The 26,477-nt window shown below is 38.4% G+C and overlaps 1 protein-coding gene and 1 long non-coding RNA gene across 7 annotated transcripts; one reads left to right on the forward strand and one right to left on the reverse strand.

Moving 5' to 3' along the window:
• The first annotated feature begins 327 nt into the window (after positions 1 to 327).
• On the forward strand, positions 328 to 20,641 carry LOC113310362. Of its 4 annotated transcripts, none has more exons than XM_026559012.1 (9): positions 328 to 723; positions 839 to 1,094; positions 2,015 to 2,110; positions 2,974 to 3,069; positions 3,209 to 3,273; positions 18,435 to 18,780; positions 18,889 to 18,985; positions 19,074 to 19,570; positions 19,939 to 20,641. In XM_026559012.1, the coding sequence occupies exons 4-9, from the start codon at positions 3,008 to 3,010 to the stop codon at positions 19,946 to 19,948; spliced, it is 1,077 nt and encodes a 358-aa protein (XP_026414797.1). In that variant the 5' UTR covers positions 328 to 723; positions 839 to 1,094; positions 2,015 to 2,110; positions 2,974 to 3,007; the 3' UTR covers positions 19,949 to 20,641. The 4 variants fall into 4 exon arrangements, with proteins under 4 accessions (XP_026414797.1, XP_026414799.1, XP_026414798.1 ...); XM_026559014.1 differs by having other exon boundaries at positions 2,991 to 3,069; XM_026559013.1 differs by lacking the exon at positions 2,015 to 2,110.
• A 710-nt stretch (positions 20,642 to 21,351) lies between these two features.
• LOC113310363 lies at positions 21,352 to 25,696 on the reverse strand. 3 transcript variants are annotated; one of them, XR_003341108.1, is made up of 5 exons: positions 25,561 to 25,696; positions 24,074 to 24,245; positions 23,114 to 23,146; positions 22,542 to 22,631; positions 21,352 to 21,962 (listed from the first exon to the last, which is right to left on the reverse strand). It is a non-coding gene; the product is annotated as an uncharacterized LOC113310363 (long non-coding RNA). The 3 variants fall into 3 exon arrangements; XR_003341109.1 differs by lacking the exon at positions 25,561 to 25,696 and having other exon boundaries at positions 22,542 to 22,613; positions 24,074 to 25,535; XR_003341107.1 differs by lacking the exon at positions 25,561 to 25,696 and having other exon boundaries at positions 24,074 to 25,535.
• Between the last annotated feature and the right edge of the window lie 781 nt (positions 25,697 to 26,477).

Here is a 26,477-nt window from a genome sequence, read left to right on the forward strand (position 1 = left end):
AGAAACACATACACCAAATTCAAGGATTAATAACTAGATTTAGCAATACTTTATCCCCTATTGCGAATTTTCAGTTGCGAATTTCAGTTGTAAAATTTTCGCAACAACTCAGATTTGTTTCAAATCTCGCAACTATTCCCTTTGTTACGATTTGCAACAGATTGGAGTTGTACGCGTGCAACTCGTGAGTGTGGTTGTCCGCACTTTTTAGCTGATTCATTATTCATCCCATTCAGAAGGTCCGAGAAGCTGACTAGTATCTATCTCTCTTTTATCATCGGTAAAAGCCATTCTCTATCTCATTTTCTTCTTTATATATCGCTTTTCCTCGCTCCTTTATGTCCTCTTATTACCACCATCGTTATCATCTTCATCAGATTCAAACCTTCATTGTTGTCGTCGAATAATAAAGCTATCCTCATACCAGCACATGAACTGTTTTTTTTTTTCCTTTTTTTTCTTTTTTATTTCACTTTTATGAAGTAAACCTAGATTCAGAGTTCTTTTCTTCCCCTTCAAAATCTTTAACTCGATCTAGATTGTTTATATGAACACAAAAACACAACCTCTAGTATTCAAATTAGAAATACAGGGAGATGGAGAAAGCAATGCTATTATGATTTCTTAGAATCTGTAAAATTAAATCTCCACTGAAAACCCTAGATTTGGTATGACCAAATTGAAAACTATCTTCTTCGTTGTGGATTCCGAGAATCAACATCAGTAAGTATAGTTAGGGTTTTCATAGCTAGGTTTTTCATGTTTCTTTTTTTGATTTGAAGGTAGAAACTAATCTCTTTTGAATTCTTTTTCAACATGTTCTAATGGATGATTGAAGGTGATTGAATCATGAATAGCAGTTCTAATGGGTTTAAGAGATTGGGTTTTCCCCAATTTTGAATCCACAAATAGGGTTACAGGGCTGTGAAGATGATGGAGTTGATCTGGAGTTATAGGAACATGAATTGGTGGTATCTGATGATGATGGTGATGTATGAAGCTGTTTATGGTGCTGCTTGATGCTGATGGAAAAATGGCATAACATATTTCCAGATTTCTATGAGCAGCCTACAAACATAATTAGAGTAATTCTGGTAATCTCTCCAACCTTTCTAAATGTCCTAAAGATTGCATATTTTTAAGTTATAGAGCTTTGATTTTGTTAAATATGGTGTTTTTTTTATGGCTTGAGTGTGTTAGAGGTGATTAGTTTGACGTTTTAATATGATATTTGATGAGTTTTTGTTTTTAGAGTAGTGGGTTTTTAATGCATTTGCTAGCAGGACTTTTTCTGATGGATTAATTGAAAGCCAGGCAACGGATTTGGTACATATTTAGTTTGACGTTTTAATATGATATTTGAGGAGATATCCCATCGTAAGCCAAGCAGGGGTTTTGATACGTATTTTGTTTCAAGAATTCTATTGCTATCAGATATTATAGGCATGTCATTTGTAGTTACTTTGCATCGCAGATGTGTTTGGACAATTTAATTCCCGAGTATTGCCTTTCTCTGAATGGTTTTTATTGTTAAAAAAGTTTATTTAATTTCATTTCTGTTGTCTTTATGTCATTTGTGAGATGACCATTTACAGAACTGTTTATCTGTCACTTTAACGCGTAATCCTTTAACTTAGAACGTGTAGCTACACATATCCTTAAGGACGCCATCTGCAGAAACAACTAAGTACTGTGAGTAGTTTTAAAGTTCACAGTTGACAGTTGACACAAAGCTAAGTACCTCTTTATCTCTATCTACATTTATCCTATAATGCTTATCTAATGCACAATTATGGGTATAAGTTGATATGGTAAAACAATACAAGTATGTGCTGGTTTTGGAACACAATTTTTGTGTGTAAATCAGTTAGTGTTAGTAAATTTACCTTCATACATCGTTTGGACTAATTGATTTCATATGATAATCAGAATCGGTACACATTTCATGTTGTATTTTAATTATGACAAGGAAGAGAATGAATACCAGCTTATTCATGCTTTTCTCATGTTTAAGGGTGCTCGGACTTCTATATCTTGGTCTCGAGCTGCTCTTAAATACATCATTTTGGTACTTTATGGACATATGGATGATGTACTAGCTGCATATAAGGTGCTACAGTATTTCCTTATCATTTTTAGTCTCATTATTTGTTTTACATCCATGCTCTTGTTTCTAGTTTACCAAAATTATAGTACAGATCTGTAGTTTTATACTAAAGGATTCTTAGGATTGTTAGTAATCTCTTGTACAAATGGTCTCATGTTGGTTACTTTTAGTTTTTCTTATAAAACTTGCTTGTATTTTTTTACTTCATTTTACTTTCGTTGTCTTTTTACTGTTTTAGCTTGCATCATTAGAATTGAACATCATGAAACATGTTGAGATAGGAAAACTCAAGCGAGAAGAATCTAGCTTGTGAATACTTATATACGAGTATTGATCTTAAATACCCAATGAATAACATTCCTGTGAATGATAACTTTGGATTCAACTTTGATTGTTGTCTATGAATGCTGAACTTGGTATTTCCAAAAGAAATAATCTCAATTTCTTGAAACTATCATGTAGCTACTTCGGATTTCATTTGTGCTATAGCCCGTAGTAGCTATTACGCTCAAGGAATGAAGAACATTCATCTTATAACTGATTTCAAGACTAGAACAACCTTATTACTGTTACAGCAGCTTCTACCTTAGCTCAATGATATGTCCATGTTCAATTGAACTACCTTAGTTGATTCAACTGTCCTGCAACTCCTCTAGACTGGACTTGTGTAATAGACAAACATTTTATTTAACATGTTTTAATCAGTTGCTGGTAAAATGGTATTATTTGATAAGTCTTTACAGAAATTCATATCTAGGATTCCTTGCTAAATCTGCTGGCTACTTTGATATTCAGCTTTAACAATCATAAGCTTAAATTTTTTATTGGTTTTGTATGTTGAAATTTGGGAATGAATTATCATACAGTGAATATTTCCTCGCAGTCTCACTGGTTAGAAAGATGGGCATGAGAAGATGTTCAAAACTGATGTTTTATTTCCCATCTTTATCGAATATGATGAGGTATACAACTTCTTGTTCCCATAAATTTATTTAGTTATGTGCATATGATGAGGTATACAACTGTCCCTTCACCTAGTTCTGCACGCTCCATGCTTTAACTCACTTTGTTATCATTTTTGTGTTGTTCTTAATGAACCAGGAAGTTGATTTCCGAGTATCTCCCTGCCAGGATCTCCAGGCTCCTTCGAGTGGGAAGGATTTCAGGTACCATTTAGTCCACTAACGTGTGTGTTTATGGGTGAAAATTGTTTTTACCGATTTTGTTAATTTCGGTAGGTGAGTGAGAAACAAATCTAAACCGCAAACAAATGTACTGCACGGGAGTACTTTAGATTTGAGAGATCAATCTGTACAATTCCGGTCTAAACCAAGAAATGGTCGTTCCGGATTTGCTTCGGTCATAAAGAGGAGGAGAAGGGATGGTTTAGGGAGGGAAGCGAAGAGAGTGTTGAGGCCAGAACAGTTCTGGAAGAGTAGTACTTGACTTGTATCAGAAGGTGAAAGCTTTGGTAAAGCTAGCAAAGTTGCCTCTCTGAGTGTTGTATTTCTCCTTGACCAAAAACTTTAGTCTTGGTGGAAATAGGTAAGACCTATTTATACAAGTCTAAGTGAAACGTACTCTGGCCTCGTAAGAAAAAGAAACGGATGAGTTAAATGGGAAGAGGTGATAACGCCTGGTATTGATGGAATTGATGTTCCATAATGAAAGAGCGTTTCACCATTACTTCCTGCATTTACTAATCGTTTTATTCTTAATAAACTGTCTTGAAATGGGCATTTGTGTATGCCGGACGTTATAAACCGTCAAACCAAAACCCTAAAGAGCATCCCCCAGTTTGTGACATGTATTGATGTCTCGAGTGTTTTCGTGGAAAACGTGTAGCATGTCGCTGGTGTTTGATAAGTTGAGATTGAGAGATGTGTCGTCTCAGTGGAGACCTTCGACGGTCGAGATTTTGCATCATCAGAGAAATCGTGACCTTTGATGTAGGCGCGGCATGCCAAAGTGCAAGGGTTGCACGACATGTGCCAATGGATTGTGCGGAATGCCTTGGCTGTAGGTTGCACATCGGGTGCAAGTGGTAATGCCAAAATTCAAGTGTTGCATGGCATGTGCCAATGGCGCGCGTAGCGGCTTTAGCCCTAGGTTTGCACGACTTGGCATACTAGGTTGCAAGGGTCGCTTGGCATGTGCCAATGGCGCGTGTGGAGGCTTGATACTAGGTTTTCACGGATTGGCATGCTAGGTCGCAAGCGTCGCTTGACATGTGACAATGGCGCGTGTGGCGGCTTGGCCCTAGGTTTGCACGGCTTGGCATGCTAGGTCGCAAGCGTCGTTTGGCATGTGCCAATGGCGCGTGTGGAGGCTTGGCCCTAGGTTTGCACGGCTTGGCATGCTTGGTCGCAAGCGTCGCTTGGAATGTGCCAATGGCTCGTGTGGCGGCTTGGCCCTAGGTTTGCACGGCTTGGCACGCTAGGTCGCAAGCGTCGCTTAGAATGTGCCAATGGCGCGTGTGGCGGCTTGGCCCTAAGTTTGCACGGCTTGGCATGCTAGGTCGCAAGCGTCGCTTGGCATGTGCCAATGACACGTGTGGCGGCTTGGCCCTAGGTTTGCACGGCTTGGCGTGCTAGGTCGCAGGCGTCGCTTGTGCCAATGGCGCGTGTGGCGCAATGATTGTGCAGCTCGAATTTGGCACGGTTGCCGTGAAGCGCAATGATTGTGCGGCTTGGTTTTGGCATGGTTGCCATGATACACAGCGATTGTGCGGCTTTGGTTTTGGCATAGTGTTGTAGTAATTTCAATGCGGTAAATAAGGTGTTCGTTGCTCGGACTTGAAAAGAAAACAATTTTTAGATTTAAATTAAAAATAAAAGATAAAACAAATTCAAAATTCAAAATTATGTAAATATTATGGAAAGACCAGGAGTTAGGATTTCAGCATTCACCAAAATTCATGTGATTCAATAATAATTATTATCATGCAATTCTAGACATTATAATTCAAATCAAAAACAATTGTGATTCTAATCATTGCCTAAATCATATTTTCAAAACATCCATTGTTAATCGCAAGCATGAAATATCAAAAGCAATAAACCAAGAATATTTCATCAAGAGAAAACACAATTAATTAATAAAAATCATTTATTCAATTTTCATTCGGTGTAATTAATCATAAAAGGATTGCATAAATAAATTTAAATGAATTTTACCACATAACTTTTGGAAGAATGGCTTCCTCCATCACCCCTGTGATTGGGTTTAGCTCCTCATCCCAAAAATACACTCACAAGATAAATTCATGGCTAAAATAGGTGTTTTTATTGATGTATATAAGATGAAACAGGAATTAGCAACGCTGTAGAAGTGTTACAGCGTCACTGTTACAAAGGGGTAAGTGCTATTAAGACTGTTGTAAACGATAAGCCTTTACTGCTGTAAAAGAAGGTATTGTTATTTAAGACTGCTGAAGAACGACTATGTGAGTCTGTTCTTCGTGTTCTTCAGGATCTTCAATGGCAGCAGCAGCATCAACAATATCTCCTGTAACTTCTTCTTCTCGTCTATCCTGAACTCTAAACTCTCTTCTAAGGGTTTCTAACCCTTCTATGACTTAAGTCCAACTATTTATAGGCTTTGAATCACCTTGAAACTCGATCAAACTCGTTGAAAATCTCCATTATTCGCTACGGGCAGTTTAAAGAATAATCATCTTCTTGTTGCGTTCCACCCTGTTTTTAGCTATTCTCTTGTCTCAAATATCTTCTAGGACTTGGACTCAACTTATTTGAAGTATATCCCACGCAAGAAAATCCCATAAATCTCTCTGACCAATCCCAAACCCTAAACAGAGAAGCCGTATCCTGTTGGGACTTTGATCAATTATTCCGACTTATCCAGCCCAATGGGATGGGTCTAGACGATTGCATTAGGCCTGTTATGTCTTCTAGAGTCCGTAGGTACCAAATATGCCCATTGAATCTCCTCCTAAGTCGCTCAAATCTCTGCTCAAAAACTGTTGTCGCTGCTGCCTTTTTTTCCCGCCAATTTCTGTTTTGAATTTTGAAGATGACCTCCCCCTATCCAGTTCCGGTGTCCCTTTAGTACATGCCCTGAAATGGGGTGCCCCTTATCCAAATTAGGGGTGCCTTTAGCAATTCTTCTGGGATGTTTTCCGCACTTTTTCGGGGTTCCTCCGGGGTATTTCCGGTACACTTCTTGGGCATTTCCGGTACACTATCAACGACAATCCAATGGCCACATTTTTAGCCAATTTTTGCCGCAAAGCCTTATTTATCCAAAAACACTTACAAATAGATTAAAAACCAAAATAAGTACAACAATGTGCACTAACAATATACACAATTGAGATAAATTAGACACATAAATGCGTCTATCACATAGTTGCCATGATGCGTAGCGATTGTGCGGCTTAGGGTTTTGTGTGTCGAAACCCTAGTTTAGCATTTGAAAAAAGATATCCTGGTAATTTTTTACATAAGTGCATTAAATATTCTAATAAATGTGTTTAGCGTCACCTGTGACGTCATGCTATGCATAAGGTTTTATGATTTTACCCCTTGTTTAAAAATCGTCATCAACATTAAGTCCCCTGCTTAGCTTGGAACAGGAGCCTTGTTACAAGGTAATCATAAGATGGTGACAGACGAGGATAGAACTGAGACAGTAAGTCGTGAAAGAGGGCCGAGGATATTTGTCTGACGTTTTTCGAGATGTAAGTAGAATCCGCAATCCTTGCATCTGGTAGCTTTGCACGTATCCCAGTATGACTAGGTGTCTTTGGGGATAGGCTTTGGAACGCGAGGCGGAGATGCTAGCATGGACTTGGTTGGCATACTTATTGACTACATGAAGAAGTACCCTGATGCGAAATTCCAATTGTTGTACACGAGTTTGCACTCAAGCATACTAAAATTCATATAAAGTGACAGAGCTCTACTCAGATAGTTGCACTATGGACATCATATTCGGAGTCAAAACTAATCACATGGATAGATCAAGAAGATGGATATAGAAAAACATATATGGTTTTGATGTTTACTAAGTGAACGGCGTTTCCCATATCTGTCTGAAGGCCTCCGCCAAAATGAACCTATCCTAATGGATTGAGATATTAGTCTGACTAATATCAACACACTGGCATATACAAGGGTACCAGTGGTCGATAACCTAACTCTAGGTCAACACAACTGTCATATACAAGGGTACCAGTGGTCGATTTTATTGAATTTATTCCTTTTGGTCAAATGGTCTGGTCTCAATTTCTTTCTTTCCTCTTTTTTTTTTCTCTTTTTTTTTCAACTTTTTTATTTTTTTTTATTTTTTTGTGGTATCTCAATCACTCTAATTCACCCTAGCATTGGTAACAACTTGAATCGTGAGCCCCACCCAATCACTTAGAGTAACATAGTTTAAAAACAAAATAAAATAAAAATAGAAGTGAATAGACCTAAATAACTGAGGATCCTCCAAGTCATGTTATTTCTAACACCTGAGCTCTGTGCTTTTATGAATAGACTTTTCTAGATGTTGCCATCTAATCAGATTGGTTCCTCAACTCCTACAACCAAAACGCTTCCATCCACTTAGATTAGTTAGTGCAATCCTCAATAGGCATAAATTTATAGGTTCTGGAGTTTATTTATTCATACTGCAACTAAAAAGTTTCTCCCATACCCCCAAACTTTAATCTAACATTGTCCTCAATGTTCTAAAGATAAAATTAAAAGCATGAACAAGGAGAAACTGTTACCATTTGAAGCAAAAGAGATAAGGAAAGATATTACCGTGTTGCATGAGATTGGGTTACCTCCCAATAAGTGCTAAGTTTAATGTCTTCAGCCAGACTTAGGAAAGATTAGTCACCTCGAATCATATAGTAACAGTCGAAATAACTGTGGGTCTTCAAAACCAAATAGAGCTGACCAAAGGAAACTGCAATGAACCAAGAAAGTGAACAAGACTAGCATGCCCTTACTTAGTTTCCTGATTAAGAAATTTATATCTAATTGTGGTTCAGGTTCTAAGAAAGGGTCTAAATAAAATATTTTCATTGGTTGCGTTTCTTCATAGGTGGGATCCGAATCATTAGGTCCTAGAGTCTGGAAAAACTCAAATATGATCTTAGAAGCGCACAATAATAACCTAAATAATTGAGGATCCTCTAAGTCAATAAGATTTGACTTACATAATTGACCACAATGAGAGTAGTGGTCATTCTTAAGCAAATTTGTCGATTCTAATTTCCTAAAGCATTTAGGTTTAGTCTCACAACTTAATATTCGACACATTTGGAATATAAACGTTCTCACAGTTGGAAGAAAACTATTTGGTGGGAAAACAAAGTCAATCTGGGGATCATAGCCTGGGAAAACCACATCAACCATAGGATGGGTTTCTAACGACTGAACTTTTTCCTGGACATCATTAGGCTCGGGAAAACGAGTATGAAGGTAATCTTGTAAAATGGTCGAGGCACAGATATCAAGTCCTAAGTGTGGGGACTTTCTGAGAGTTAAAGGTAAGGCACTAGGGAAGTGATAATCACCCCCAAACTTAGAGTTTTCAGTGTCTCTAGATAGACCTTTAATTATTTCTTGAATTTCCGTATCTTCAGAGTCCTTAAAATATTCAAGAGATTCTTCTAAGTTATTATCAGGTAGTGCATCTTTACTCATCTCTACGGGTCTATCTTCTTCTTCCAAGACTATTGTTTCTAATTCGCTAGACTCTAAAACATTATTTTCGAAATGAACCCGTTCCTCTAAACCACTATCGGCTTCGTAATCAAAAGGAAAAACTACATCGTCTAAAACGGTGGTATCCCTAATCAAATCCTCGTCCTTTTGAATAGGTGAATAATCATAAAAATTATTTGGATTTGAACTAGAAATAATATAATGACTATACAGCTCAATTGGATTACTAGACTCCTGATCACTATGCCTACATATTTCAGATTCTTCATTACTGCTATCCTCATCATCATAAATAGTACAAAGATGATTGCACCTTATCTAAACAAGTAGTGTCTTTTATTCTAGCCTCGTCCTCTAAATTACGCAAATATTCACTATTGATATCAAGGGTAGAATTAGAAACCCTATTTTGGAAATTTAGATTATTTCGAGCAGCATTAGCTAACTGTTCATTTTCTGCCTCTAGACGTGCCTGAATTTCACTGAGCATAATACTTATACGTTCACCACTCTCGTTTATCATCTCAGAATATCGTGTACACTCTTCTTTTGTATTATTCATTGCAACTAAACGTTTATACGTCCTTTCAATCCGTTGTTGGTTCTCTTCTAGAGATGGAACAGGTTCAGAAATATCATTATCAGGACTAGTTTCCAAAAACGAGTAACCAGTACTACAGTGTTCCTGATTTTCTTGCTCGTAAGACCAATTCGCGTGTGGATAGTAATTGGGCTCACCATGGTATGAACCATAACCTTGAAAAGGTTGGCGTTCCCAACTACTATTCCCACCATGATCATAAAAATTATGATGTCCATGTTCAAATTCAGATCGATACTCATTGTATTGGCTTCTATCATACCAGTTCGACATTTTTAATTGCAAGGGAATTCTACACAATCACAAACAAGGCTGACTCGACCAATCAAACCTATAAAATCTAGCAAACAACAAGCATGATGGCTCCACTTAGATTGTTTCTAGACCAGCTTCTATTCCTTCGAAAAGGAATTCGTTACAATTTGAGCACACCCCTCTGGAATCAATCCGAGTCAAAGTAAGTTGAATTGAGGCGAGGGAAGCTCAGTGGAGCTTTGATACCCAAGGCCTCACCGCTATCACAAGGCGGCGCAGTCACGCATTCAACTCACAGAAACCATCATGAACTTTGAAGTGTGCTTAAAGAGCAACCAATATTTTTCGAACGAGTTTCCTATTAAGCTCGTTACCCTATCGGTCTTGTTCTATTCCAAATTTTAAAGCTTAGGTTCACGTTCGGTTTTGTTTTCCTAAGACGGGCAAGAAGGAAACGGTGATGAAATCCGAGTCCTTATCTTGATTTGGCCAGGCCTTGCCCTTTACTAGGAAATTAAAAACAGTCCAAATTCGTCCTCGATCAATGAATCACCTTAAGGAATACAGTAACTCGCTTACAGGAGATTCGCGAGTGTTTCGTTGGACTTACCTCCCGTACCAGACGGGGGATGAACCGTTGAAGTCGACTCGGGCCACGACTCCTATGTCATGTACGAACCCGAGGGGCCGAGACGATATAGTAATCGTCGTCCTTCCCTGCACACAGTTTATATATTTTTTTTTATTAATAATAAGACCCTTCCGTAGGGTTAAAAAAAAAATGTCCAAAAGTCCAGAATAAAGTCCAAAAATTACAAAAATTATGAAAAATAAAGCTTATTTACAAATTCTAAAAAAAATAAATAAAAGCTATATACAAAAAAAATAATAATAAAAATTACATCCTAAAAAAAAATTATGTCTTTTTTTTTCTTCTCTTTTAGCTTTTAGCTTTAAACTTTATGTTCCCAAGTCCTTAGTATTCCACTTCGAACCTGTAAATCAAAGACACAAAAAGAAACGTAAAAAGGAACAAATAATAATAAATAAATAAAAATTAAACCTAAAAACAAATCTATATATAAGTCCGCGTCGGCGGCGCCATTTTGTTGTAGTAATTTCAATGCGGTAAATAAGGTGTTCGTTGCTCGGACTTGAAAAGAAAACAATTTTTAGATTTAAATTAAAAATAAAAGATAAAACAAATTCAAAATTCAAAATTATGTAAATATTATGGAAAGACCAGGGGTTAGGATTTCAGCATTCACCAAAATTCATGTGATTCAATAATAATTATTATCATGCAATTCTAGACATTATAATTCAAATCAAAAACAATTGTGATTCTAATCATTGCCTAAATCATATTTTCAAAACATCCATTGTTAATCGCAAGCATGAAATATCAAAAGCAATAAACCAAGCATATTTCATCAAGAGAAAACACAATTAATTAATAAAAATCATTTATTCAATTTTCATTCGGTGTAATTAATCATGAAAGGATTGCATAAATAAATTTAAATGAATTTTACCACATAACTTTTGGAAGAATGGCTTCCTCCATCACCCCTGTGATTGGGTTTAGCTCCTCATCCCAAAAACACACTCACAAGATAAATTCATGGCTAAAATAGGTGTTTTTATTGATGTATTTAAGATGAAACAGGAATTAGCAACGCTGTAGAAGTGTTACAGCGTCACTGTTACAAAGGGGTAAGTGCTATTAAGACTGTTGTAAACGATAAGCCTTTACTGCTGTAAAAGAAGGTATTGTTATTTAAGACTGCTGAAGAACGACTGACTATATGAGTCTGTTCTTCGTGTTCTTCAGGATCTTCAATGGCAGCAGCAGCAACAACAATATCTCCTGTAACTTCTTCTTCTCGTCTATCCTGAACTCTAAACTCTCTCCTAAGGGTTTCTAACCCTTCTATGACTAAATCCAACTATTTATAGGCTTTGAATCACCTTGAAACTCGATCAAACTCGTTGAAAATATCCATTATTCTCTACGGGCAGTTTGAAGAATAATCCTCTTCTTGTTGCATTCCACCCTGTTTTTAGCTATTCTCTCGTCTCAAATATCTTCTAGGACTTGGACTCAACTTATTTGAAGTATATATCACGCAAGAAAATCTCATAAATCTCTCTGACCAATCCCAAACCCTAAACAGAGAAGCCGTATCCTGTTGGGACTTTGATCAATTATTCCGACTTATCCAGCCCAATTGGATGGGTCTAGACGATTGCATTACGCCTGTTATGTCTTCTAGAGTCCGTAGGTACCAAATATGCCCATTGAATCTCCTCCTAAGTCGCTCAAATCTCTGCTCAAAAACTGTTGTCGCTGCTGCCTTTTTTCCCGCCAATTTCTGGTTTGAATGTTGAAGATGACCTCCCCTATCCAGTTCCGGTGTCCCTTTAGTACATGCCCTGAAATGGGGTGCCCCTTATCCAAATTATGGGTGCCTTTAGCAATTCTTCTGGGATGTTTTCCGCACTTTTTCAGGGTTCCTCCGGGGTATTTCCGGTACACTATCAACGACAATCCAATGGCCACATTTTTAGCCAATTTTTGCCGCAAAGCCTTATTTATCCAAAAACACCTACAAAGAGATTAAAAACCAAAATAAGTACAACAATGGGCACTAACAATATACACAATTGAGATAAAGTAGACACATAAATGCGTCTATCACATAGTTGCCATGATGCGTAGCGATTGTGCGGCTTAGGGTTTTGTGTGTCGAAACCCTAGTTTAGCATTTGAAAAAAGATATCCTGGTAATTTTTTACATAAGTGCATTAAATATTCTAATAAATGTGTTTAGCGTCACCTGTGACGTCATGCTATGCATAAGGTTTTAGGATTTTACCCCTTGTTTAAAAACCATCATCAACATTAATAGAGCTGTCAATTTATAACCCAGCTTGCGGGTTGACCCTAACCCGGCTTGTTTCAACCCGGCCCGACTTGGCTTGTTGTCTAAACGGGCCGGGTTAGGGTTGGCATATACAACCCTACTAGAAAACAAGCCGGGCTAGGGCCAATCCGCGGGTTACCCGTCAACCCGTCAAAATTAATAAATATATCCCTCAATCCCACCAACTCTTTAAAATCCATAATTTGCAAACATATATTAGAATTAGTTAATTTTAAATCAATAAATAAAGCTAATTTTGGATCTTCCCAAACAAATATAACAATTTTTAGATTTTAAATAATCAATCAATAAATTAAATTACAACTTAGATTCTCAATCACATATTTATTCGGGATGTCCTAAATTGATAAAAGGACTAGCATAATTTAAACAGTGAGTTAGTCTTACTCACATTAATTTAAACTTATAAAATGATAAAAAAAAAAGTAAAATGCTTAGTTGATGTTAGGGTTCTCTGCCTAAGAAAACTAAAGCGCCGTAACCGGCTATATCGTTGATTAAGTGGCAATAAAAACATCCACTTTACAACTCAGTGGTGGGGCTTCTAGTTAAACACCAAATTGACCTAGGTTTGACCTTTATTAAATGAATAATCCTAAACAATCCTAAATTTTAAATTTAATTTTTAAATTGATAACATTAACAAGCCAACCCGCCAACCCGTCAGAGTTGACCCGTCTAGGGCTAGGGTTGGGATTTTGAGCTTGTTCGTGAATAGTACTAGGGTTAGGGTTGACCCTAACCCTAGTACGGGTTAGCAAGCTAGGGTCGGGTTAACCCTAGCTTTCCCGTTTGACAGCTTTAAACATTAAGTCCCCTGCTTAGCTTGGAACAGGAGCCTTGTTGCAAGGTAAGCATAAGATGGTGACAGACGAGGATAGAACTGAGACAGTAAGTCGTGAAAGAGGGCCGAGGATATTTGTCTGACCTTTTTCGAGATGTAAGTAGAATCCGCAATCCTTGCATATGGTAGCTTTGCACGTATCCCAGTATGACTAGGTGTCTTTGGGGCTAGGCTTTGGAACGCGAGGCGGAGCTGCTAGCATGGACTTGGCATGAAGGGGACCCATTAGCACTGACGGGCATGGAACGGGTGTGGGTCGCTCTGTAAAGAGATTGGCAAGGAATGGCGCTGGTAAGGGAAGCGCTTTGGAAGGAAACGCTTGCAAGGGAAGCGCTTGCGGTTTAGGGTTTGACATGCCGCAACCCTGATTAGCGCCCTCTGCTAGAATCGTTGTAGAATCCGCGTACGGACTCGGAGTTTGACGGTACGCCCCTTTATCGGACACGAAACATAATTCTCTATCTTCCTACACGTGAATATTTAGGTTTCGAGCTCGCTTAGGAGGAGAAAACGGCCCGACAGTGAAAATCAGGAAGAAGTCATGAGGGATGTTGCGGGCCCAGGGTGGCATAGTCGCGCGCCAGTCACCTATTCCCGTTCACGGAGAAAGAAGGAATCTTCATTCTGTTAAAGCTATAAAAACTCTGTTCGCATGGAAAGAGGTATCGACCCTCTTCTGTTTTCTGTTGCTCGTTTGAGTCCGTGCTTTCGTTCGCAGTGTCTCTCCAGTGGATTCCAAAATTTACCAAACTCCATTGCATTCTTGGGATGGATGGATGAAACATACGCTCGGTAGCGATCATGTCAGGGATAACCTTGGAGGTTGTGGTTGCGTTGTCGGTCCATCCTTGACTTAGGTTGTCAGTGTCTGGACCTTCCGATCAGGACAATGATATGCCGTGGATGATTGTATGGTAGAAATCTCCCGAAGCCACAGAATGAAATAGATGAGTTGGGAGACATTCTGTTGCCGATGTGCTGCTATCAAGTCTTCAAGTACTTTGTACCAAGAGACATCCTTTGAACCAGCTTCTAAATCTTGAAATGTCATATGGAATAGGATGCGGTGAGCGGTCTCCAGTTATCTTCTTGTTGAATCCGATGACTTGGCCGAATATGTGAATGTATCCTTGTGGTGTGCTTTTGGAGTCTTCGATGCACATGTACGACTTCATATTGAGAAATTCTTGCGGATCGTAAAACTTTGGCAGCGATGATGTTGAAATCAGACATAACCAGGTTGAGGGGAGTGAAAGCTTCCCATGCTGGTAGTCCCCATGTGTAGCTTACTTTCATTGCGTCGCCTTGAATCCACGTCCACGGGATTTGATGCAAGATTATTGTACTCTTCTAGATGTGATGCCGGGATGCTCTGAATATCACATGGATGAAACATTCTTTGATGGTCATCGGGATGGACTGCGATGATCAGTGTCCAGTCGCGCTCTTCTTTAGTTTCTGAAGTTGTTTCCTCTAGGCAGGCTTGGGATCCGTCGCGGTCTCGTAGAGTGTCGATGGCGTCTTTTATACAGAGAGGTTATGATATTCTTGCGCTACACCCTTGAAGAGTAGATGACCTTGTTGTGTCTATGGCCTTTTTGGTTGTTTGTGTCTTCCGAGCTTTGACAGTGAAGGGATTCCGTATATATCCTCAATACCCAAGTATGGTTTACATGTTTCCATCTTTGTAGTTATTACTGTTGTGGTGAAGCTATGGATGATATCAACAAATGAGCGGCAACAGTTCTTGGTAGCAGATGTAGTCAGAGGAGACTGCATTGTCGTGGTAACAAGGTAGGTTGGCTGGAATTGTACGGGCATCCATGGAAGTAAAAGTATTGGCTGGATGTGTTAGCGAGCAAACTGTCCATGATCACGAGTTTTGGCGGGATGGATTAAAAGGCGGCCATGACTGCGAATAATGGCTGGCTGTGATCATGATCCTTGACATGGGGAGCGCGGTGGTACGATCCTTTGCAGGAAGCAGCAGCGTTGAAGCAGCTTTGGTTCTTGGGAGGATGTTGAAACTTAGGAAGCCAAACGCTGAAGTTTCAGCTTCGGATCCTGGAGCATTTTATGGAAAGAACGCTGAAGCGGAGCGGCTGTTGGAGCGAATGTTAAAGTGGAGCGGTTGCTGAAGCGAACATTGAAGCGGAGCCGCTGGAGAGGTTGCGTCAATCAGTGTGTTGTAAGGCTGGACGTACTTCAAGCGGACAGTGGTTAGGAGTCCCCAATTCCATCTATCAATCGCGCTCTCCAAGGGAGGTTGGAATTTGGGGACGATTTCTCTGGTTGGAAAAGGCTGCTTCCCTGATGCGGTACGGTCGAGGGATGCAAATATGTCTTGACGTTGTTCCTTGGGGAAACATAGAATCTCATATAAATGTTTCATCACGGACTATACAGTTTTGTGGTCGAAGTCCGCAGAAATCATGCGTCTCTTGACAAGAAGAGAGTCTTCGTGAACTCAAGGGGTTTGATGATTTTGTTTGCTTCGATTTTGGAGAAGTCGTTCCTGATCTTTACGTGTGATGAAATCGGATTGCTGATTCCCTACGGATCGTTCAAGTGCAACGCTAGAAGGATGTAAGCTGCTAGCGCTGGGAAGATGTAAGCTGCTGTAAAGATCCAAGCTGCTGTAAAGATGCAAGCTGGAAGTGCAAGTGTGACGCTGGAAGGACGCAATCTGTCAGCGCGCTGGAAAGATGTAGATTGCCGGTGTCGGAAGGGCGCAAGCTGTCAGCGCTGGAAGACGCAAGTTGTCGGTGCCGGAAGGACGCAAGTTGTCAGCGTTGGAAGACGCAAGTTGTCAGTGCCGGAAGGACGCAAGCTGTCAGCGCTGGAAGACGCAAGTTGCCAGTGCTGGAAGGACACAAGCTGTCAGCGCGCTGGAAAAGATACAAGCTGCTGGCCCTGGAAAGATGCAAGTTGTTAGCGCTGCATCTTGTTGGAACGAGCGCTGGCTTGATATGGCGCTTCTTGGCGTGGACGCTGGCTTGGCATGGCGCTTCTTGGCGTGGGCGATGGTTCCGGCGTGGGCGCTGTCTTGGCGTGGCGCGGTAGCAATAAAGCGGGCCAGCATATTCCAAGTATGTACTCCAGCGTTTCTTGTGTTGGTGCAAACCCTACCCATAGGTACGCCTCCCATATACCTGTAGAAATATTGTTCTTATCTTCGAATATTACCATGGTAGCGTCAGCTACCTCATGAATAGTGATTGGTAATCGTTATGATGCAAAGTAGGTACACATGGGCATGCAACTGATTCCATGAAAACTGGGCGTTAGGGTTTCTCTGAGATCCAAGGTTGCAGGCCAAGGCGACCGAAGGTCCTTCTGCGGACGTGGTCAAACAACAAGAGGCGGAGGTTGGAAGGCTGTCCAAAGAGTTGGAGCTGAAACAGGCGGTCCTCCAAATGACGAAGGACGTCTTCTTCGAGAAGAGCAAACCACTATTGAATGGCTTCCTTTGGATGCACTTCTGTCTTCTGAAATTCTTTTTTTTTTGAAAGGAAAATGAAACACCTGGTTTATGGTTTTGATTTTCTGGATTTCTGGGTTGATAGACAAGTGTTACCTATGAGGGTTTTGGGTTATTATTCGGGATGAACCGTTTTCGGATGATGTCGTTTTTTTGGTTATGATTGTAAGTGATACGAACATCCCAGGGAAGATATGGAATCGTGAACATTGCGTGCTGGTAGATGACATGGGATCAAACATAACATGGCTATTGGTTTTGTCATTCTCGTGAAAACTTGAAATTGTAAACCATATATTTTGTCTAGGAAATACTTACTCGGTTTCTCGGACCTCCTGATGAAAAGGGGATCCTCCGTGTGTAAGATCGAGTTTTGTGGGAAGCACCGCCGCGATTATGGGAAGTCCCCAGTCGTTTTTAGTCACTTGATGACTGAATCGTTTTCTTTCGGTTTCTGTGAAGTCCCCAGCCGTCTCTTGCGGTCTGCAACTGGTAACCAGGTTGTCTGGTAGTCGAGTTGTGGATTCCTGAACAGATCGCTTGCTTCTGCCGTCCTGATGTCTGGATCAAAGTATGAGATCGAGGATTGAAAACTGACATTGTAACCGAAAGTTTAATCTCCCACTGTGGTCGCCAATTGTTTATGGGTGAAAATCGTTTCTGCGGATTTTGGTAATTTCGGTAGGTGAGTGAGAAACAAATCTAAACCCTAAACAAATGTACTGCACGGGAGTACTTTAGATTCGAGAGATCAATCTGTACAACTCCGGCCTAAACCAAGAAATGGTCGTTCCGGATTTGCTTCGGTCACAAAGAGGAGGAGAAGGGCTGGTTTTTGGAGGGAATCGAAGAGAGTGTTGAGACCAGAACAGTTCTGGAAGAGTAGTACTTGACTTTTATCAGAAGGTGAAATCTTTGGAAAAGCTAGCAAAGTTGCCTTTCTGAGTGTTGTATTTCTCCTTGACCAAAAACTTGTGTCTTGGTGGAAATAGGTAAGACCTATTTATACAAGTCTAACTGAAACGTACTCTGGCGATGTCTATGGTTTGTAAATGCTAGCATAAAAAGGCATGAGCCTACTTTCATTGTTAGGAAGGTTAATCTAGAACATACTTGTGTTGGAAATCCAAAGAGTTTTAACAGATCTGCCAATCCTGAGTTTGTAAAAGAAGTGGTACATGAGAAGTTAAAGGAGACAGCTGGGGCCTTAATTCCAAAGCCTAGACATATAGCAAGAGACTTTTTTGTTACTCATAACATAGATATACCATATATTTGTGCATGAAAAGCAAGAAATCTTCTTTTAGAAGATCTGTTTGGTAATTATGATGACAGCTACAAGGATGTACCCATCTTTTGTGCAATGGTGTCTCATACTAATCCAGGGTCAGTTGCTAAATACAGTTATAAAAAAAAAAGTAACATTATGTTCAGTACATCTTATTTATGCTCTTCCCTTTATTTATTTGTAAGTTATGCTCAGTTAGTTACATAGTTTGGTTACTTAAAGTGCAGATAAGGCATTCATGAGCATGACTATTTCATTTGCTACACCAATGAGAGGATTTCAGAAAGTAGGAAGACCAGTCATAGGGTTAGATGCATGTCATCTAACTGGAAAGCGTGGTGGTGTTCTAATGGCTGCAACAACACTTGATGGTCATAATAATCTTGTGCCTTTAGGCATTAAGGTCTTTCAGAGTGAAACTAAGGAGAACTGGACTGGGTTCCTCAACGATTTGTCTCCAGCAATCAATGCACATCATGCTGAAAGAATTACCTTTATTTTCGATAGGCAGAAAGGCTTGTTGGAAGCTGTTCCTAAGGTTTTCCCTAGTGCAAGAGTTAGATATTGTTTCAGGTAATTAAGTTTAGTCACTTGTTTTTTAACAGTAGTTTACATTGTGTATGTGTTTTTCTATTGGTTCAAGAACTTGAAGAAGTAATAACTCTTTATTTGCATACGCAGGCACTTATACAAGAACTTCAAGAAATACTACAAGGCACCAACCTTGCACATCTCATTGTGGAATGCATGCAAAGCTTACAAAGTAAAGCATTTTCAGGTTTGTGCCTCTTTTGTTAAAATCCCGTATGTTTCTTGATTGTTAGTTTGTAGGTTATATATAAAATTGTGATTGTTTTGCAATGTAGGAGCACTTTGACAGTATATGCAAAGAAAATGCTGATGCTGGTGAATATCTTAGGAAAGAAGATCCAAGTACTTGGTCTAGGGCCTATTTTGATCCCCTTAGCTGTTGTGAGCATATGAATAACAATTTCTCTGAATCTTTTAATTCCATGGATTCTAATATGAGAGATAAACCTATAATCCAACTAGGCATAATATATGGTCAGTTATTCATGGGTTTGTTATTTAAGAGAATGGAAGAATCTGCTAAGTGGAATGAAAATGGTTTGGTCCATGTTGCTGTTAAATTGATAAATAAGATGCTTGACTTGGTTGGAAAGTTTGATACAGAAGGAAGTGTGGTTGGAAAAGTTTATTTGATAACTAATGTGATCACCAAGAAAATATTCACAGTGAATATTATAGACAAACAATGCACTTGTTTGCAATGGCAGCTAAGGGGATTCCCTTGTCAACATGTTGTATGTGCATTGAAACTGCTGAGGCCAAACTGGAAAGAGTAAGTGGTTTGTATTATTCAATTACTTTTTTTGTATTATTCATTTACTTTTGTTTTTGTAAGCGGTTTGTATTATTTATTGTTCCTTGTACACTGACACACCTTTGTTTTATTGATTGAACAATTATTGTGCTCCTTACTATTCTGTGGAGTATTATAAGACCACATATGCAAATGTTGTCACACCCTTAGAAGACATAACTGAATGGTTATGGGAAGATAAGATAGATTTATAAACTTTATTGAATGTGGTGCATTTACTTTTCAAGATATTAGTTATTTATTTTTCTCTTTTCCCTATTTAAGAATCAAACCCTTCAGGGTTTCATTACTTTAACTTTCTCATTTGTTTTCTCTTCTTCTGGCAGGCAACCATGAACGTCAACGTAAACCCTCCTCCTTATCAGAGAAAAACTGGAAGACCAGCAAAGAAGAGGAAGAGAAGTTATGATGAACCTGAAACTGTGGTGAAGAAAAGGAAGTGTGGAAAATGTGGATCTATTGCTGGCCACAACAATAGAACCTGTGCTGGTGATGATGTTGGTAAAAACCAAACTGGATTCAAGCCAAGCACTGAGTATGATGCTGCAAACTACACCTTCACACAGAGAGATCAGCCTGAAAGTAGCACTGCAAGGGGTAAAGCCAAGGTGAACAGATCCAGAGGTACATCATTTTTTGTTAGTGAGTCATCTGCAGGACCTAGCACTCAAGGAAGACCAGTAGCAGGACCTAGCACTCAAGGAAGACCAGTAGCAGGACCTAACACTCATGGATCTACACAAGATAATCAAAATTTTAGTCAGAATTTTGCTGGTATTGGATCTGTCAGTCAACATCTTTCTGTCACAAAGGGAAAGCAAACCAAGGCTAAGAAGACTAGGAAGTAGAAGTGTGTGTTCTTTATTGTTTGTTTTAGATACGTTGTGGACAAGTATCTAATTGATGGTTAGTTTTTGTGGTTGCTTTAGACACTGATTCTGGTCTGGACATGTATATGTACCAGAAATCAGTTTTATTTTGATGGGATAATCTTGCTTTATGAATGAAAATGATATTAGTTAGAACTAATTTTCAGATTACATGTTAATTGTCTTTTCAAGTTAATTTTTACATATTCTCAGATGCATTTCTGATTTGCATTGTTCTTTGTAGCATTCTTGTTTATGCAGTGGGCATTCATTGTAGCAATGGCTCTCTTCTTCAAAAGCGCAGCAACAGTTCTCTTTAAGTAGCTTGATGATCTTGGATTTGAGTGGATCACTGGCAGAAAAGTAAGGAGAAATAGGAATAGGATTCAGGTTAACTCGTTTTCTTCACTGCACCGAGTCGCGAGTTAACTCTCTGCTCAATCACTGACTAACTCGTTCCAGTTACTGATTCAGGAGCTTCAATGTCATTTTACGCTGCTGATTTAATGCCACATATGCACTAACGGATACTAACGCTAGTTAACTGTTTTCTCAAAAAAACGTGACGAAAAAAGTCAAGAGTGTGGCATTTAATAAACTTTGAAAAAAACGGTGACATTTTCTTAAACATGAAATAGGAAGTGTGGCACTTTATTAAAACCCCCAATTTTAAACTTTCTACTCTGCTCTAATTTAGCACATTTGGGTTTATAAAACTTATAACTTGTAATTCAAACATAAATAGTTTGCCTTTATGCTATTCTGGATGCTAAGAGAATACGCATTTTTTACCCCTTAAATCGTGGGTGTTTCTACTGCTTCCAATTCTTCCACCCATGAGAGACTACATAAACAAACAAGAATGTGTTACAAACTAGGATTTCCAATCAAATCGTGTACTTTTTGAGGAGTTGTTGAAGAAATCCTAAAGAATGGAAACTGACACAAATAGGTAGAACAAGATGAAATAACAAATACATCTTCCAAATGAACATGAGGCTTGGGCAGTGCTAACCCCAAAATTCATAATTGCAAATTGGCCTAGAAAAATAGAGTGAAAGCTGACTTTGTCTAATAAGTTTACACTCGTGTTAAACATAATATTTGAATTTAAGGATGTTGTAATTATAATGCATCTATCCAGTGATATTGTTTATGTGAGTAACAAATCATAACATCTCTAAATGCAATTCTACCTCTTATAGGGTAATCCATTTTTTTCCACAAGGCATTTAGGCATTCATGTTATACTTATGCGCCTTCGTTTATATTATCTTCACATATTATGTCATGACGATGTATTTTCTGAACATAAATAGTTTGCCTTAATTTAGCACATTTGGGTTTATAAAACTTATAACTTGTAATTCAAACATAAATAGTTTGCCTTTATGCTATTCTGGATGCTAAGAGAATACGCATTTTTTACCCCTTAAATCGTGGGTGTTTCTACTGCTTCCAATTCTTCCACCCATGAGAGACTACATAAACAAACAAGAATGTGTTACAAACTAGGATTTCCAATCAAATCGTGTACTTTTTGAGGAGTTGTTGAAGAAATCCTAAAGAATGGAAACTGACACAAATAGGTAGAACAAGATGAAATAACAAATACATCTTCCAAATGAACATGAGGCTTGGGCAGTGCTAACCCCAAAATTCATAATTGCAAATTGGCCTAGAAAAATAGAGTGAAAGCTGACTTTGTCTAATAAGTTTACACTCGTGTTAAACATAATATTTGAATTTAAGGATGTTGTAATTATAATGCATCTATCCAGTGATATTGTTTATGTGAGTAACAAATCATAACATCTCTAAATGCAATTCTACCTCTTATAGGGTAATCCATTTTTTTCCACAAGGCATTTAGGCATTCATGTTATACTTATGCGCCTTCGTTTATATTATCTTCACATATTATGTCATGACGATGTATTTTCTGAACACATCCCAGTAACAGATACTTCAACCAATTTTTTCAAGAAAATTCCACAATTGTAATGCTTCGGTTATTGAAATAGGAAATATTGGAAATGATTAAATAACTTACACTGTACCTGTGATTTTGGTCATGGGCCAACCACGCCAAGTTATATGTGTACCTTAGCAAGCTTCTCTTGTCCTTTCATCTGAAAGCAGTCCGCAATCTGTAAGGCAACTCATAATCAAGATCCCAAATTCCTAAGCTTTGGATCTATAGCATTCGTTTTGGAACAGGACAACTGAATGACATACAAAAAGTTGTCACACCAGGTGATCAATCTAGTCTATTATCGACCTAAGATTCTCCTGCTACAGAAACATCGTAGAATGCCACCAAATCTTTGCGGCTTGTGCATGACATTAGGGGCAACAACCAAAGCCCTTATCCCAGAGGTAAGCAATACCATATAAAAATGATGCAGAAAAATTACAGTAAATCTACCAAGGAAGATGCAAAAAGAATGCAATGTATGTGTCAAGTTTTGACAGATCCAGCAGATCAAATAGTACAGCAGGAGCCTGAGTGAAATGCATACAGTTAAGCAATCACCGACTCGTGAGATCACAATTATAGCTGCAGCTGAAATACTTAAAACAACGATGACCATAAAAAACTAAATGTAAATGAACAAGCCTGTTTGTGTACCTTATCAAGCTTCTCTTGTCGCAATGACGCCATCTGAAAGAAATATGTGTTATGTAAATCTACATTTCTAATCACAGCCTATACTAACAGAATAAAAGTTGGTCGATCCTCAAATGTCACAATGAACTAGTCGAAGTGGTGCAATAGAGTTTCTACCTAAAGTATAAAAATGGTAATATTTATACTCTTTCCAAGCTGACAATAGTGACATAAAATCTTCTTCAGTAATCTTAATACGTAAAGTAGATTCAAATTTATTCAAAATTGAATTTGATGGGTGTCCCATTCTTTTATACCAGAGTGTGGTGGTGCCCTTAGTTGTGATATGAGTTTGATAAGATGTATGATGAGAAGAAATATAGGATAAATACTACCATCGTGGGGACCTTCAGAAATAACTTAAATAACTTAATAGAGTAGCTATTTTTGATAGTGGCGTCACCAAGACTTTGGGCCATGACAACCACCCTACTGGTCATTCATTTCGAAAATTTAACACCTAAGAATGATAGGCACATTTGCTCTCTCTTACACCGGCTACGGAGTTGGTCTAAATGGCTGGGTCTGCTTTCTGGCTCAGCTTTGCCCATTTGGGAAATGTTTATCAGAAAATCCGGAGACATTTCTAACTTAGTATGATAACTAGAGGAGAAATGAGTTGCAAAACCTCTTTGAATTTTAAAATGAAGAACACAAATCATACAGAAAGAGTATCATTTATCATGGTAGATAACTAATATAAAAGGGAAAGTTTGGAAATTTAGAGGTTGCATCAATGAGATCATACTGCAAATACATAACAAAACAAGAGTGTCATCTATCATGAGAAGGAATTAAACTAAAAGGGGAAAATTAGAAAATTTACAGGTTCCATCGATGAGATTATACTACGACAACAAGTGTATCATCTATCAAGACAATTGATAAAGAACTAAACTAAAAAGAGAAACTAGCATATACCTGAAAAGACTTGTGTTGCCACTTTCATAATCTTTGTACTACCAACAGTTCAACCAATATTGATAAAAGCTTGATGCAACATTCTTTTCATGACAATTTAGGCAAACCTCAGTTGTATCTTGATGCCAACTTAAAGCTTCTTGAACGACCTTTTGCTGAACCAAACTCCAAGCTTCATTCAAATTAAAACAGTCAACTGATCAATTTCCTTACCAGGTTTCATTATCCCACACACGCATTCTCATCGAATAGTGAATACAACTTCTTCTTCTACTATTTTTACCTTAAAAAAGAAGAAGTTGTTTTCACTACTAGATCAGAATGCAACAATAGAATTTCAATGTTTTTCCTCTTCAAATGAAGAAAGCATATCAAGATATAAATGTAGAAATCGAGAAGAAACATTCACAGCATAGTATCTGGGAAATCCAGACTCGGATTCATGATGTTTATTGATTCCAACATCATACACAGGAGAATCCGTCCTCTTTCAGCTACTGGTTTCAGCATTAAGTTTGCTCCTGTTATTTTTATGTCTTTGCTTTTCACCACTTTGAGTAACTTCATTCTGCAAACCCCGCGCTTCGGATTCTATCTTTTCAGAATTATGCAATTCTACACATCCCAATATTGAACTTTCCTTTCCACTCCTCAGGACTATGCTCTCCAAATTCGAACCAACACATCTCATTGTTGAATTTTCATTTTCCATCCTCAGAACTCGACTCTCGAAACCGGAAAACTTCTTCCTCCAATATTCAGTTGCATCCACATCTTTCGCAGCAGTACTCTTCCAAGTTTCTATCTCCGCTAGTTTACCCTGGAGTTTAGTGCACTCACTTTCTTCTTCTCAAGGTCCACAGACAAATCCAAACACTAACGCGTATAATGCTCCAGATACCAGAGGAATAAGGGAGCCTTTGGTTAAACAAACACATCCCAACATCTTTCCAATCTGGTTTTGAATATCTTTAGATACCACAACCCAAATTGAATTAATCTTCAATGCCATTCTGTATATATCCTTGACACTTTGTCAAAATTTTCCCTGCCACAAGATACTGACATCCTATCTTCATTCCATAGATCATCTAGTCTCTTCATGATTTCAACATTTAACTTGTTGTGATTATGACAGAAGTCATGCTTTTTCAGGACCCAATTTCATTTTTGCTATATTTGGTTCGGTTTGATTGGACTAAAAACGCATTTAGACTTGTGAATAGCCGATTGATTTGTCTCGTATGTTGATTGTATTCTTTAATGGATGGGTTCCATAAACAAAGAAACCTCATATCATCATTATAAAACAAAAAATAAACATTACAAGAAGAACCACATGGATGAACAGAACAACCTGGAGATTCAGATGTGAAATCTGGTATTTCAACTTCATCATCATTTACTAATTCAATCATTTTTCATATACCAAAGAAGATGAGAATGAATCGTAAATCTCAAGATTGAAATTATAATCAAACACTTACAGAATAAGCGATGGAGTTTGGAGATCACATCTTACTGAATCGCTTCATATTGCTTCAGATTTGATTTGCTAGTACATAGTGAGCGCCGGGGAAAGATTAGGGTTTAGGAAAACTTATTTGCACTCTATCTTTGGTTTTATCACAGCGGCGGATACGAAAGAAAGTGGTGATATTTACTGCTTCGATGGACTAAAAGAGGCCCGATGTCTTTGATTATGCGGGCGGGCTGATTTGATGACATGTCGTGCCGGACTTACTTCTTTCAAATCTTCACGATTCTCGTAATCTTGAGACAATCTATAAGCAATAATGTTTACTGACGAAGGATTAGGATTGAGTTTCTTAAAAATGTAGTCATTTCTATAAGTTATGACAAGCTAACCTTAGACCAAAATCATTGGGATCAAAGACGAACCATTCATTGATGATGTCTGAAACCAAAGCGTAGTCGTGTCTTGACCGGAGTCCCAGAGGGCTTTGTATCCACACCCTTCTTGCAAAGTAACACTGAATTAAAAGGTGCATAGTTGTTTCTGTAAAGGATTTGCAAAATGTGCAGGTTGTGCCTGCTTCTCTAACAAATCGAGCGATATTATCCTTGAGAGCTAAAGCTCCACTCGCTAATCTCCATATGAAATGTAATATCCTCGGGCTTACTCCCATTTTTTCCCGAAATGTTTTCCAAACCAGATTATTTTCTACACAAAATTGGTTAAAAAGACCAAAATCAACAATTTTTAGGTGAAATGGACAGTTAGATTTTGATACTGTTTAAATGAACAAAAATGTAAAAATAGGCAGGATTTAACCAATTTCATCGTGCCAATTTTCAAATATTTTTTTTTTATTTTTAATTTACACGGGATGTATCCAGTTTCATCCTTGCTATTTTTTAAATTTAAGATAGGATGAATCCA

This window comes from Papaver somniferum, chromosome 9 (genome assembly GCF_003573695.1).
Source record: "Papaver somniferum cultivar HN1 chromosome 9, ASM357369v1, whole genome shotgun sequence".
NCBI classification, from domain to species: domain Eukaryota; kingdom Viridiplantae; phylum Streptophyta; class Magnoliopsida; order Ranunculales; family Papaveraceae; genus Papaver; species Papaver somniferum.